The following is a 15,163-nucleotide window of genomic DNA, read 5'->3' as shown; positions in this document are numbered from 1 at the left end:
AAAGTTTATTAAATTGATTAACACGGTATTTTTTAGATAAAAATTCAAAAGTCGATACTAGAAGCAATTAATTTGTGCGTTGGTTAAAACGAAATGGTAAGAGATAGTAAATGGTCTAATAATGAAAGGTAACAACAAGGTTAGCAAGTATTTCATTAAATAAATCAGACTGAAGCTCACACTTCGTTACATAGTAATGGACATGGCTCCAATATATATATATATATATATAAAGCCGAGATATATATAGTGTGTGGAGTTCATACAATCCAAAACATTGCGTGTAACATCCAACACTACTAAATATTGTGAAATATTCCCCACTACATATATCTTTCTCCATTGATTAGAGATATTTTATCCTTTTTTTTATATATAAATGAAAAAAAAGCCAAAAAAAAAAAAATTTGTAAAAATAAACCGGGGAAATTAACGTGTTTTGTTGTTGTACGTATAAATTATAAAAAAATAATAGAAAAATAGGTGGCGATGCAAATTAGGTGGTCCTAGAGTAGATCAAGAGCATGAGATGATCAGTGGGCGTTGATGAAGAGTGTTGACGCAGACTCAGATTTGGAGCCCAAATGTGATCTCTCACTTGCTGCAACGTCATCAACTCCAACACTTGTTGCCCTCTACATGTTATCACTACCTGCACAACATTTTCACCTTTATTTTTTTAATTATTCATTAAATCATAACATAACAGAAGTGTTTCTTATTTCTCTTTACCACCTAAAATGCGTGTAACCCTATCAATCATTACGTATCCAACAGTGTATCCACTTCGTTAAGCAAATAACATAATAGAAAATAAACTAAGCATAGGATGTCATGTACGTAAGAATGAAGTCATGCTTTGTCAGTGGACTATATAACTAGCTTACGTATTTTTCATGCGAAGATATGCTTCAATACACATAAATCTTTGAAACGTCTACTTTACCCATAAATTTGTCTCTCTCTCTCTCTCTCTACTTTTTTTTTCCTTTCACTCCAAGAGATTCCACATTATAAAGACGGCCAAAATAAATATTTCGGTCAGCGGTCAGGCCGTGAAAATAGACCTTTTGGAAACTGCCCGCAATCGCATGATATTATACTGCCCGATTCTAATCATTTCAGGACCCACCTATGCTTTGTTCGTAAGCCAAAATCATAGCTCTTTTAGACTTTATTACTATATTAATTAACTCATATCACATTCCGAATCCTTCCCAACCAAATAATACTTAAAACAAAATTATTTTCTTCATAAAAAACATCCAAAAAGCACGGCGACAAATTGGCTAGAAGCCATGAACTAATTTTTTTTTTAATTTTGAAGACCAACTAACTAAATGTACAAACATAACACATACATACATTTATATAATATAAATGATCTTCATGCACGTCTCTTTCACGTTGCTTCTAAAAACCCTAATATGAAAGGTCAACATTCTACCATGAAAACAAGCAACCACTAGTCATACATTTATCTTAAAGCTTGTTATATTTAAAATAACAGAACAAAAAACAAAATAAGGCGCAATGCTTATTGAAACCCAAACCTTAGATATCTTGCTGTTTATTTTAGATGAATAATTAAGGGTATATACTTCAACATTATTCTAAGGGGACTTCAACTACTGTCCAAACCTACTAGTCATAAATTTTGATTTCACGAGTTTATTAGGATGATTCTTATGTAGATTTTAATTCTCATGCAATGGCTTTCCTGCAACGTAAAACAAAGATATCTAAATTATGAGTACATTGTTTATAGTCATTCCTTAGTGTGGTTGGTTGTTGAGAAAATGATGGGGTCCTTTAAATACCATCAAAGTGCACCACTTCTGTTTTTAAAAGCAAAATATTGATGTATACTCAAGAAAATAAGGGCGTAATTATATTCGTGATATACATATATCAAATTTTCTTGTAAAAAAATATAATACGAGCTGAGTATGATCAGGAAACGAAAGCGTGACGATAGAAAGGGCATGCACAAGGGTTTTGAGTGTGAAAATAACGGTCCATGTGTAGGGATAACAGTGGGTAGGATCTATCAAACCCACCATTTTTTTTAAAATCATATCTTATCTATATTTATTTATATTTAATGTGTATGAGTCTGGATAAAACCCTAAAAAGTATAGAATAATCCATTGGTAACTATTTAATATCAGATATATTAATAAAAATAAACATTAAAAAAATACTTAAATAAAAAAAAACAAATATAAAAAATACTTAAATTAATAAACACGTACACTAGAATTTGCTAAAAATTCATAAATATATTAATAATTTCAAACGGGTAGAGTATGAGTAAGGTCTTTAGTAGGGTATTTTAAAACCATACCCTATTCATACCCGTATAATTTTTAATGGATAATACCGTATTTATGATCAGTAGGGTATTGTGGGTATGTGAGCACTTAGTTAAAATTGCCATCCTATACTCTATACTCGTGTGATCTTTGAGGCCCTACGATATGATTTCTATTGATGTGCTATAATCAACCTTTTCTGAAAAAAAAAAAAAAAAAAAAAAAAAACCCTTTTTCTTTCTCCTCATAATTTTTCGTCTTCTTATTTGTGTGTTCATGATTGTCAGCTAAAGATGCTGGTTTTCGGTTACGTGACTTACGTCTAGTCAATTTATATTTTTTTTCCTATATTTAATTATCTAAAGTTTAGTACCGTTTGATTAATCTTATTAATTTAAAAATGATTTTCTTAAAATAATTTCAACGGAAAATTAGCATCTCTAATGTTAACAATTAATTAGCAATATAGGAAAAAGTAAACAAATAAAATAAAAATAGAGTGCTTCTACTCTTAATTAAAGTTTAAAAAAAAACGGATTATGACTAAATATATAGGAGAAGGAAACAAAAACGCAAATCGTTCCACCTTGGAACAAATTTCTTTCTCATATCCCATTATTGATATGATTAATGATCATGCCCATGCATATGACGAAAAACGAAAAATAGTAATATATATATATATATATATATATATATATATGATTACATTAATGACAGGTAATTGTACGATTATCACCAGTAATCATTATATTCAAAAGATTCGTGGCAGTATTATTTGAGAAAATATATATGCAGATTATTGCAAGAAAAGGAATCATGAACATATATACAATATATATGACAAGATAGAATCCTATATTTACAATAAATAATTAAAGCATGGACTTCATTAAATATATACAAACTTAATTAATCATTGGGTAAGTGGATAATATATATGTTATATAGGATTTATGTTTGCATGTCGTGTCTGGAAGTTGAGGGTCGGCATTAATTACATATTCAGGACGGCATGGACTATACAAGAATTTTAATTTTAATTCTTAGAAAATCTATATTTGATCGGTTCATATAATTGGGCGGCGGTTATATATAACTAATGTACGTATAGAGAATGCCGAATAAACGGTCTAAGGTTGACTTTAATAACGAGCAACAACTTTGGATTATTTAGAAAACAATATGAATGGGTTGATATTGTTTGTGTCAAGACACATTCAAAATAAAATGGAAATACTCTTTATTATACAGATATAGTACATTTTAAATATATTAATTAGTCTTGTGTGTATTAATTAATAAAAAAAAAACCAAAGTATTTTAATTATACATTCAACTCTAAGATATACGTCTCATAATTTTAATTATTAAATGACAGAAGGAACATTGATTTATATGCATTTCTCATCACATGAAACAGAAGGAAACAGCTGAGATCTAAATTATTTCACACATACGCAAACAAAATTATATATATTTATAGACACACACACACACACACACACACATGTTGATCATATAACTCTATTGACGTATGTTTAGAAACAAAGATCATATAGGGAATGTTCGAGAATGACATTGTTTAAACGACGTGAGAAAAGACATGTAAATATGACAATATTACGTGGTTTTTGGTAGACTATCAGATCCGTAGAACAGATATTAGTATTCTCTATAGTCTTTAATAAAATGACAACAATTGGCAAGAATGCGCAGACATTCTTTCAGCTTTATTTGTATTCTTAATCATGCATGCATGTTTAATCAGATCCTAATAGTTTTGTATGCGTAGTTTCCCGCCGATTTCTATTCGATTATATTTACAAAATGATTATTCTCTTTGACCATTTGAGATAATATCTTGTAATAGTTAAGTATATTTGGAATTGTAACAAGGCGGAATATATATGTCACAGTAATCAATTCTAGAAAACTTTTGAAATAAAGCCCTGGTGTATTAAGTATTATAACCTGTACTACTCTTGCAACAAATGGGAAAAAGGGTTGAAGGCATATATATATATATATATATATATATATATATATATATATATATATATATATTATAATAATAATAATAAATCTACATACATTTGCCCTAATTAATACCTCATAAAAATGGCTTTTGTAGAGATATTTTTTACTACAAATTACAGCTATAAACGCTAGGTGGTAATATCTAATGTAAGCCATCAAATACATAACTCCATTTGTACTTCTGTAAGCTCAAATGAAATATGTTCTACAGTACTAGTGACCTAACCATCTTTAATCTATGAAAATATTAGAGTCTGTAATATTTACATAGCTATTAATTTTTTACGATATTTTTCCACTGCGTTCTTCAATGGCATGTTTTGTGAGAATTTTGTTGAAGCTGAGAACTTTAGTCAGTAAGACCTCTTTTCTAGAGCGATCAAAAGAAGTAGCAACTTTTGATTTCATAATCAATTTTGCATCGACTACTAGAAAAAAGAGGTCTACGTAATTTTTCGCGGCACTAGTTTTTATTAGTTCATCTATATATAATGTTTGACTCCTCATATGATATGATAACACTATTCAATAGCTAACATCCATAACGTGAGCTACATTATTTTTTTTGGTAATTTGAACTTTGTGGTAGAAGAAATATTGGAAACAAAAAATAGTGTTTAAATTTATAGTGTTTTTTCTCTTTCGATTGATATTTCTCATGTACTTTCTAAATTATCCAAGACTTTATTATGTATAGCATGTATCATGCACATCTGAAAAAAAAAAAAATCAACGAAATTTTGTACGTATTAAGACACAGTTTCAATCAGTTTATTACATCCATCAATTACGTTTCGTGCTTTTCAAAAGCTATACATGTAATGTAATGATACTTGCTTCGATGTGGTTAATTATTAGCAAAAAAAATATATAGTGATCGTGTACTGATATTTCATGATTAAATGTGTGTATGAAGCATCGTGTATAAAGGATGAAATGCAATTATATCAATCAAAGTTCCATACATTATGATACTTTCCTTGGTGCTTCTCGTGCACAAAGTACTATATATTTAGTCACGTATGTATGTAAATCATTTCAGTATATGATCAGTCTCTAAGTACCTTAGTTCATTATAATACATACATTACTTCAAATTCATAATTTTGGTTACTTGAAAAAAAGTTATTATTTTGGTTAAGGAAATTAGCTTATAGTTTAAATGTTGTAAGACCTAAGATTATTTACAGACCAAGGTCGTCAAAGTCATTTCATGATGTGAACCTATCAACACGTGCAAACATCAACAGAAAAAAAAAACATACCACATAACCTAGCCTTTATCTGGATTTTCCTTAATACGAACTCCATTGAGTTAGCTTTTAAAAAGAGGCAAAACTAAACAAAATAAAACTCCAGCGGAATTCGTGTGCGTCCAAAAAAAGAAAAATAAAAAGAGGGAGGTAATGAGAGAAGAAAAGAAATAAACATATAAGAAACAGATACACCATATATGTTCAATTTTATTTCCTTGACAATATTATATAAAAAAATTAGTTTCAACTTTCAAAGAGTTTGGTGATTATTATTCGTAGACTTACAATATTTATGTATATGTATACATTAAAAGGGGTTTTGAGACTGTTTTTGAAAACTAATTTTGATACCACTAAAATAAAGATAGTGGCATCTTAAATATATCGTAGTTAATAGTACCACAACTAGTACTTCCAACATTTTTGTATCCATTATCATATATTATTTAATCTAACAAGAAGAACGCATTAACCAAGTCCAAGAAGAAATCTCAACACATTAGAGCTATCGAGCAATTTTTTTTTTTGGGGGTACATTATATACGAAATGTATATGTATGTACTACCGCACTAATAAACTTTACAATCTTGTACACTCTTTTATAGCATATATTGTTTAAATATTGTTCTCTATATATATTTACCCTACTAGGCTTCTAGTTGTATAGAAGGTGTTCAAAGGCCATCATTATAAAGAACTCATGTCTTTGGACGTGTTACAGTGATCAGTCATTTCTGTTTTATTTCAGTGGTTCCGGGAAAATAGTGTGGTAGGTAGTTATTCATGTCTTTGTAAGTTTGTACCAGTAGATATATATATGAATCTATGATATATTCACACATACTAATAAATAATTCAATAAAAAAAATGAAGCTATTCATATATAGATACATATGTATGTATACTTGAAAAAAACCGTTTTTGGTTGAAAGAATTGGGAGAGTGGCTATGGATATATACGGACCACCTAAACATATGATTTAATCCAAAGAAACAAAGAGCACTCACTGTACATATATGTATGTGTGTCTATATATTAGCATTTATGGTTCCTATGTTCCTATCATGCTTCTCACACCAACCATGTCCATATGTAACTTAATTACGCGATGAGAACTATCACATACACAATAAATCTAGCCCTTAATTTATCAACATTTCAGTGTTGTTGGCAAATATGCTATATGTCATGGAAACTAATTAACTACGAATATAGAGTGATGATATAAGTCATAGACATACCTCTGATTCGCTTTCCAGTCTCAGCTTGTTGACCAAATACTTAATCAGCAGCCGAACTGTCATCCTTCCGTCCCTGAGTTTCAAGTTTCAAGTTAATTAAATCATCGTTAATCATCATTTAATTCACACCCAAAGACGAATAAAGAGAGTAACTAATAATACGCGTACTTGATTCTGAGGAAACTCTTTGACACCTGAGGCAAAAAGGGCTCTTTGGTCCTGCGAAATGCGCGCGCGCAACAAACAAGTGAAAATATATTACGCGCGATGAAATGATATGAGAGATTTTTGGACTAACTCTAATTTTTAATTAGCTTACTGATTTTGCGAGGCTCGGAGAGCGAACCAGACGCCGGAGTGCGGCCTCCGGGGAGGAGGGTCCACCACTCTGAAATCGACCGGCGTGGGGTCCACCATCGGCGGCGGATGGCGGAAGAACGGCGATGATGACGTGGACGGGAGGTTGAATAGCGGCCAGCTGTGGAGCGGATATCGCGATCTGTAGTAGTCGCTGGCCGGAGGTATCGAGCTACCTCCGGCGAGCTCCAAATACGTCGGCGACGTCGTCGTCGGAGGAGGAGCCGGACTAGGAGCCTTGCGGCGCGGTCCGCCGCCAATGCTGAGCTGGAGCCACGTGGCTTCCACGTCATCGGCGTCGTCTTCGTCGTTATTGCTGGAACCCGCGGCTTCTTCCAACCGCTGCGAACTGTCGTTTTTGTCGTTTTCCGCGGTCGGAGGAATGTTGTTGACCACGGCTGAGTCTGCGCTGCAATACTCGTTCCCATTCCCATTCCCATTCCCACTCATAAGATGGCTCATACTATTATTACTCAGATACACAGTACTGTACGGATCTTCTTCTTCTTCTTCTTCTTCGTGTTCTTCGTGGCAATCACCGCCACCATAAAGATGGCCTCTCTGAAGGAGGAGAAGAAGACGGTGTTGAAGGTCTTCTTCTTCTTCTTGTTGTTCTTGGTGATGACGTCGACGATGATGGTGATTCTGATTCGGTGTTGTTGTGATTAGGTTTTGAGAAGGAACCATGGTCATACCCTCCTCGACGTCGACCGCCACTTTGTTCTTTCCGACGACGAGCTCCGATCACTTCCGCCCATGGATTTCGCACGGATGATGATGATCGGCGGCTATACAGGCCATGGAAACGAGGGTGTTTTGGGGATTAATTTGATGTTCACGAAGCTGAAGAAGAAGATGATGATCAGGCGGGTCTGATCATACACACCCATTAACAGCCCAGATATACAAAAGAGAGGATAAGAGAGAGAGAGAGACTGATGATAATTATAATAAATATATTAAACCCTTTTGGTTATTCTTTTCTTTCAACCCTGGAGACATGATAATATCTGAGGATGAGAATAAACCTTGCAAATCTCGCTTTCCATTAATTCTCTTTCTTTGGAACCTTGTGGAGATGAAACTGTTGCAGAGAGAGAGAGAGAGAGAGGAGAGAGAGAGAGAGGATGGTGGTCAGTCAGTTATATATATATATTCAATATGTTATATATAAAATATTCTCTTACGCAGGGTTGATGAGTAATATTTTTTTGACTTTATTAAGACGGAATTTATTTTATATTATATAATACATATATATGTGTGTTTTATTTTCACCTGTGTGTGTAGATGTCGCGGTTTAGATTACTCCAGCTAACAGCTTTAGGGCATATTTTTTAATGTTAAAAGACTAAATGACTATACAGGCTCTCTCTTTTTGGGATATTTCAAAAAGGTCCTTTTTAGGCTTTTTGTAGACTCACATACACACTAGGTGTACGTTTTTACCTGCTCTTAAAATATGCTAATATCTTTTGAACCATGCATTTATTGATATATTTTGGCGTCAAATTTATTGATACATAATTTCTCCATAAATAATAAGGCACACATTCATGAAAAAAAAGGCTCACATATCTGCCATTGAACGTTAATTGACTGATTTCCCTAAACTAATAACAACGTATAGCTTGTTTTCACATGTTGGCTCAATTATATGTACATAACGTCCTAAAATGGAATTGATTGACAAATGTAACACATGATCCAGCTGTACAAGATGAATGCATGGAAGAACAAGATACCGTTTTGTTTTGAAGAAAAGTCCCATAATTTAACGAATAATTAAGCACACTTTACAAGAAACAGACTATTTAAAAAAAAAAAAAACAAATGTGAAAAAATCACAATAATTAATTTGTTCATTACATTTTACAATGCTAAAACCGAGTAACAGTGTTGGGAGAATCAAACAATTGTAGATTTATGACAAAAGGGGTTGCTTGTACATTGTTAATTAATTAGAATAAATGTATGTCAAGACTCAAGAGCAAGAGGGTTATTAGTTAATAATAAAATTAGGTGCATAATTAGCAAAGTAGTTAATTGAGAAAGGGGAAAGTGGGCGGGCATAAACATCATGAGATTATCTGTCAAGAGAAGCATAAGATATTAAGAGGATAAATTTATTGGAGTCATGCGTTTTATATTTATATATATTTTTAACATCTATCAATGTAATTATAAACAAATAAGTACACACTTTGGCATGCATGATGGTGTTTCCCCACAACCCCAGAATCCAAACACAACGTCGTGCTTTTTAACCTCTCTCTCTCTCTCTCTCTCTCCACCTATATATATAAGTGTGTATATATATATAACCATGTGCCTCCCACCCTCTGATTGCATATTTTGTATTTCACTAATTGTATACGTAATTTACGTATTATCTATATAGACACTCCAAATATAGAAATTAATAAATTTAATATATGCCTGAAGTATTTTAAGCGCTACTTACCGTTTTGTTTTGTTTAATTTTTATTAGCATTAGTACTATAGTGGGTGTTACTGCGTGATCGATTTTCATCTATAGATGCGCTAATTAAAAATAGAAATATGTGAGTCTAGTACAGGCCTTGTAGTAACAACAATTAATTATATATATATATATATATATATATATATATATATATGAAACTGGTAATGAAATTATTATATATATATATATATATATATATATATATATATATATGAAACTGGTAATGAAATTATATGTTGGTGACTGTTATTTGCAGTCTCATTCCTGAAAAGCCGAGCATTTCCTTTGCAGCCCATCAAACATGGTCGCTATAATCTCTGTGTGTCTGCTCATCAAAACATCTTTGTGCCCAAACAAAAAAAAAGACTTTTCAAACCGGGTCAATCACGAAGTACCAACAAGAATCACTATAATATATTGAGCATATATTATACGTATATGTCATGCCAAGAGGTCATCATGTCATCAATGTTTTTTTTAAGATTATATATAATGAGGGTGCGCTTGTTCAACTGATGAGACTGTTCTGCCCATTTAAAAAATGCATATTTACACATCATGCCCACACTGTTATGTGACATTATTATCATGTCTGTCCAAACATTTTAGCTACCTAATTTTTATCTGTAGTTTGTTAATGTTTTGCTTCCTTGTATAATTTTGGCTAATCATCAAATTAAAATAAATGGCTTGTGATGGTACTTTTACTCCAAATAAGGATGTGCAACGATATAGCTTTTGTTTTGTCTAAGAATGAAGTAATATCCGTATAAAGAAATTAAAATAGGTTTATAGTGATGTGTGCAGTGAGAAGAAGAATATATATATATATATAAAAGGAGAAAGAGGCTGAGGTGAGAGAGGTTGTGATAGTGCATGGGCATGGAATGACTTAAGCTTTGTTTTAAAGCATGAAAGCAAAACCCTTCGATGCCGATATCTTTCTACCAAAATTTCACTTACAAGATTCTCTTTCATCATTTCTTCGGCAACAGATCATAATATCCCAACTCTCTCTCATATATTTATATATATATATATACGCATATATACATATGTATGTGTTTGTGTGTGTAACTTGGAAGTTGTGGATTTGGCGAAATAGAAAAGTTTGAAACTGAGTCCCCCAAAAAGGGTGTACACTAAAATGAAGAAAATAATTTAGGCAAGAAAAATATTTACTTTTTGAAAATGGGAATTGAAAATTATCGCTAGAAAAGAAAGCATGATGCATACGTAATAATCATGCATGGGATGCTTTCAAAACTTTTGAGAGAGAGAGAGAGAGAGAGCATTAATTATATAATCAAGACTCAAGAGATGATTTTCATGCATTAGAGTCCATTGGATTTTAATTCAATAGCGTACTAAGGTGGGACCAAATGAATTATGATCGTTTATAGAGAGCTATTCTTTTCCAAAAAATAAATGTGTTCACATTTGAGAACTTGAAGTGAGTGGGCATATTAATTTGCGCTAGCACTCCCCCACCACTAAATAGTTGGAGCCGCTATGTAATATGAACATCAAAACCAAATCCCTTTTTTTAAAAATTAAATTAAAAAATATCTAGTATTAAGCTAGTCGAAATTTAATAAATAAATAAAAACAAAAGAAAAGAACGAAAGTGGAGTATTTGATTGATGATAACGTCATGGTAGCATCATAAATGCCATCATCATCACCATGATATACAATAAAAATAGGTATGTGTGGTTCGTCTGTTTGGGACTAGCTAGCTCTATCTCTCTATTCTCTAATTCTCTATCCATTAAGGACTTGGTGTGGTGTGGGAGTTGGGAAGGAAGGACTAAAGTAATTAAGTAAAGCGAGGCTAGGGTTTTGTTTGCATGAGCATGAGAATGAGCATGTGGTGTAATGAGTGGAAATGTCAGTCCATGCATGTGATTGTGAAAGGATACATATATATAAATAATTCATTTTTGTTTCGTTGAAACCGAGACACAACAACACAACAGTGCATGGCGTATTTGCAGACAGAATAGACCTAATTCCATCCATTTCTGTGACTGAGAGTCATGTATGTATATATTATTTTTATCACACGATTTTAATTCCATATTATTCAGGTTTCATGTGAGTATGTGCGTGCGTGACTACTATATATGAGATATTACCTATATATATAAATATTTGCCATAATTCTATTACCAATTTCAGAGCCCGTCAAGTCTAGTCAACACATCACCTTGCATGCCTACTTTTTCAGAAAAAAAAAATACTCGAGTAGAAACTGCTTTTGTTTTTGTTTTGTTTTTTATTTTTTTATTTTTTATTTTTTTGGGAAAGCAGATCATATATATATAAAAACATCCACATCGTGAATAAATAAAAGTTGACAAATATTACATGCAAAGACTTCAATTTCTACCAAAAACCCAGGCCAATCTGAACCAGCTTGTTATTATTAGTTTGCTGTATGTGCTGAATCGAATATCTAGGGCCTGACTTTCATTAGGTGGTTAAATTTGAAATTAGTGAGCCAGCATTACATAATTACATGCCCAATGATCCATCTTGATTGGACATATATAATCGCAAAGCACAGTATCTGGTTTGGTTTTGTTTTTGTACTCCACAACTTTATTGACTTTGCACTCACTCCAAGTCTTCTATTCATTGCTTAATGCAGAGTCCATGATTAGTTTGTGAAAAGACCATTTATATACATACTCTTCTATTTTCACTACATTTAATCATCATAAGTATTTAGATTGATCAATCAAGCACTTCCTTTCTTTTTAGTGCTTTTTTTTTTCTTTTATACACATACCAGGTGGAATTTCTATACATATATATATATATATATATATTATATCACGATTCATTTACATAAATACAAAAAAAATTATCATAAGTAATATTTATAGTAAGAAAACAAAATTCTAGCCAATATAATTTATTGAATATCAGCAGCTTAATTCCCATAAAAGCATGGATGATCTATTTATAAATTATTAAAGCTCATACAATATTTATATAATTTTTTTATGACAAGGTATGGTATACTTATTTGATATTTCCCTCAAAATGAAATCTAGTTTGTTTTTTATTGTACGTATATCATTGCGTGTAGCTTGGGAAGAGAGAAATATGGACGGTTCTCTATATTTGGCTGAGTCATGATTATTGATCATGAGCTTTATGAATACCTGCGTTGACAAATCCTCCTCTGATCTTTAAACCAATTTTATTTTATTGTCCCTTTTAGAGGGTCGACGTAGCTTCTAAAATGGACAATGAACAAAAGATATGATGTTAAACTCGAACCCAGGCTCAGGTCGCAAGGGATACGGAACGACCTTTGAATTTACAAACTAAATTCAAAATAAAAGATAGGGAAAATGGTGTCAATAATACTCAATGTTTTCGCGAAATACGACTTAAATACTCAATGTTTTTTTTCTTTGGCAAAAATACCACATGTTACTATAATAAGGTTCCGTTACTACTAAGACCGTTAACTGATAGACGGAAATCCACGTGGCGTTAATCTATGTATCTGAGGAATTAAAATGTTGGAAAAATAGTTTTTTTAAAATTAAAATCCCAAACATCCCTGCATATAATTTTCCCGAATTCCCTAAAATCCCAAAAAGGGTTTAAACCCTAAACCTCACAACCACAAAACGTTGTCGGATTACCAATAGAGCAGACTAAGAACCATTACTAATTTGTATTTATTGTAAACGCGGCGATAAGATTACGACATAATTTTCGTGATAAGACTTGGCGAGCAAAGCGAAAAAGGGAAACGAACCTTGAGGAAATCGCCGGCCTGGATCATGAAGTCCTTGATGATGATGTGGAAGTTGGAGCCTTTGAAGCCGACGGGAAGGCCGGCTTTGCGGAACTCGCCGGTGCAGAACTGGTGGAAATTCTCGGTGGTCTTGGTGACGATGTCGACGAAAAGCTCCATCTTGATGCGACCGGCCGGGATTGTTCCGATCGTAACGTCGAAGAAGACGACAGGGTTCTTCGAGTTCACCGGACGAACGTGCCACTCCACTCCCGACGCCGCCATGATTACCAGCTCTCTCTTCTTCTCTATTCTCCACACACCGCAGCTTCACCGCACTCTCTCGAGCCAATGACGATTTTTGAATTTAGGGTTTCACAAATTTGGGGGTTTCACAAATTTGGGGTTTTTTTCTTCAGAAATAATTTGCAAACGTTTCCTTCCTATTTATTTCAACCTTTAATTTACAAATACTCGAAAATAAAATACAAAAAAAAACAATTAATATTACTTCTTCAATCTTGGCCGTTCATTTACCAGTTAACGGTCTTAGTAGTAACGGAACCTTACTATAGTAACATGTGGTATTTTTTCCAAAGAAAAAAAAACATTGAGTATTTAAGTCGTATTTCGAAAAAACATTGAGTATTATTGCCACAATTTCCCCTAAAAGATACAAGCTATTTATAAATGATATCCAAATTACACTAAGTAAACGAAAACAAACAAGAGAAACTAAAGCATGAATCAAAACAAGGAGATAATCAACAATAAAGTAGCACTATCCGCAATTTTTTTTTACCTAGAAATTGTAATTAGTTTAATAATTACATTTATGTTGCTTAGTTTATAATTAGTTAATTAATTTGTGATAATTAAGTTTGTTTGGTTGATTTAACATGTAATGAAATTGTAACTTTAAATAAGAAAAGTAATTTTGTGACATATTTTGATAATTTGTGACCTGTTTTGATTGTTTGTGATATTTTGTTTATTTCAGTTTTATTTATAAAATGTTGTGACCGAACCACGGAGGTTTTTCACTCAAAATTCATCTAAATCATCGCTAAAGAGAATGTTGAGTGAAGGAAAACATTCTGCTTGTATACTATGAATGAATAATACAATCTATTTACACACTTGCTTGATACATGAGTATTGAATATATACATATGGAATATGAATAGACACTAGAAGAGAAAATACAAAATTAATTTTAATGAAGGCTTTTCATACCGGTGTGCAAATGATTTTTTATACTCCCTTTCAAGCTTGATGGTAGGTGTTGAGCAAATCAAACTTGGATTGAAATTCATTGAAGTTCTCTCGTTTAAGATATTTTGTGAAGATATGAGCTATTTGATGACAAGTTGACATTAGAGTACTTAATTATAATTTTTCTTAGACTCGGTCTTCTCGATGATGAAATGGCGATATATCTCGATGTGTTTAAATCTTCGTGCTCGACTTGATTCTTGGAAATACTCAGTGCAGCCTGATTATCGCATAACGTTTTTATACGACTATTGAGCTCAATCTTGATGTCTACGATTAAACGTTTTAACCACAAACCTCCACAGACTCCACTTTGAGATCACAATTCGGCTTTCGCACTGCATCCAGCTACGACATATTATTCTTTACTTCGCCAAGTCATGAGATTATTCCAAACATAGATACACATATTGGAGGTGAATCTCTGGTCTA

General features: G+C 32.4%; 1 protein-coding gene across 1 annotated transcript; it reads right to left on the bottom strand.

The window, feature by feature from the left end:
• Positions 1–129: 129 nt before the first annotated feature.
• LOC149403626 (uncharacterized) lies at positions 130–8,345 on the bottom strand. The gene is made up of 4 exons (XM_089609589.1): positions 7,174–8,345; positions 7,023–7,073; positions 6,855–6,927; positions 130–652 (listed from the first exon to the last, which is right to left on the bottom strand). The coding sequence occupies exons 1-4, from the start codon at positions 7,902–7,904 to the stop codon at positions 497–499; spliced, it is 1,011 nt and encodes a 336-aa protein (XP_089465715.1). The 5' UTR covers positions 7,905–8,345; the 3' UTR covers positions 130–496.
• Between the last annotated feature and the right edge of the window lie 6,818 nt (positions 8,346–15,163).

Source organism: Urtica dioica, chromosome 3 (genome assembly GCF_054948205.1).
Source record: "Urtica dioica subsp. dioica isolate 48M chromosome 3, U.dioica_male_clone48M_v1_H2, whole genome shotgun sequence".
Classification (NCBI taxonomy): Eukaryota; Viridiplantae; Streptophyta; class Magnoliopsida; order Rosales; family Urticaceae; genus Urtica; species Urtica dioica.
The sequence above is the reverse complement of the archived record's forward strand: the minus strand, read 5'-3'. Positions and strand labels throughout refer to the sequence as shown.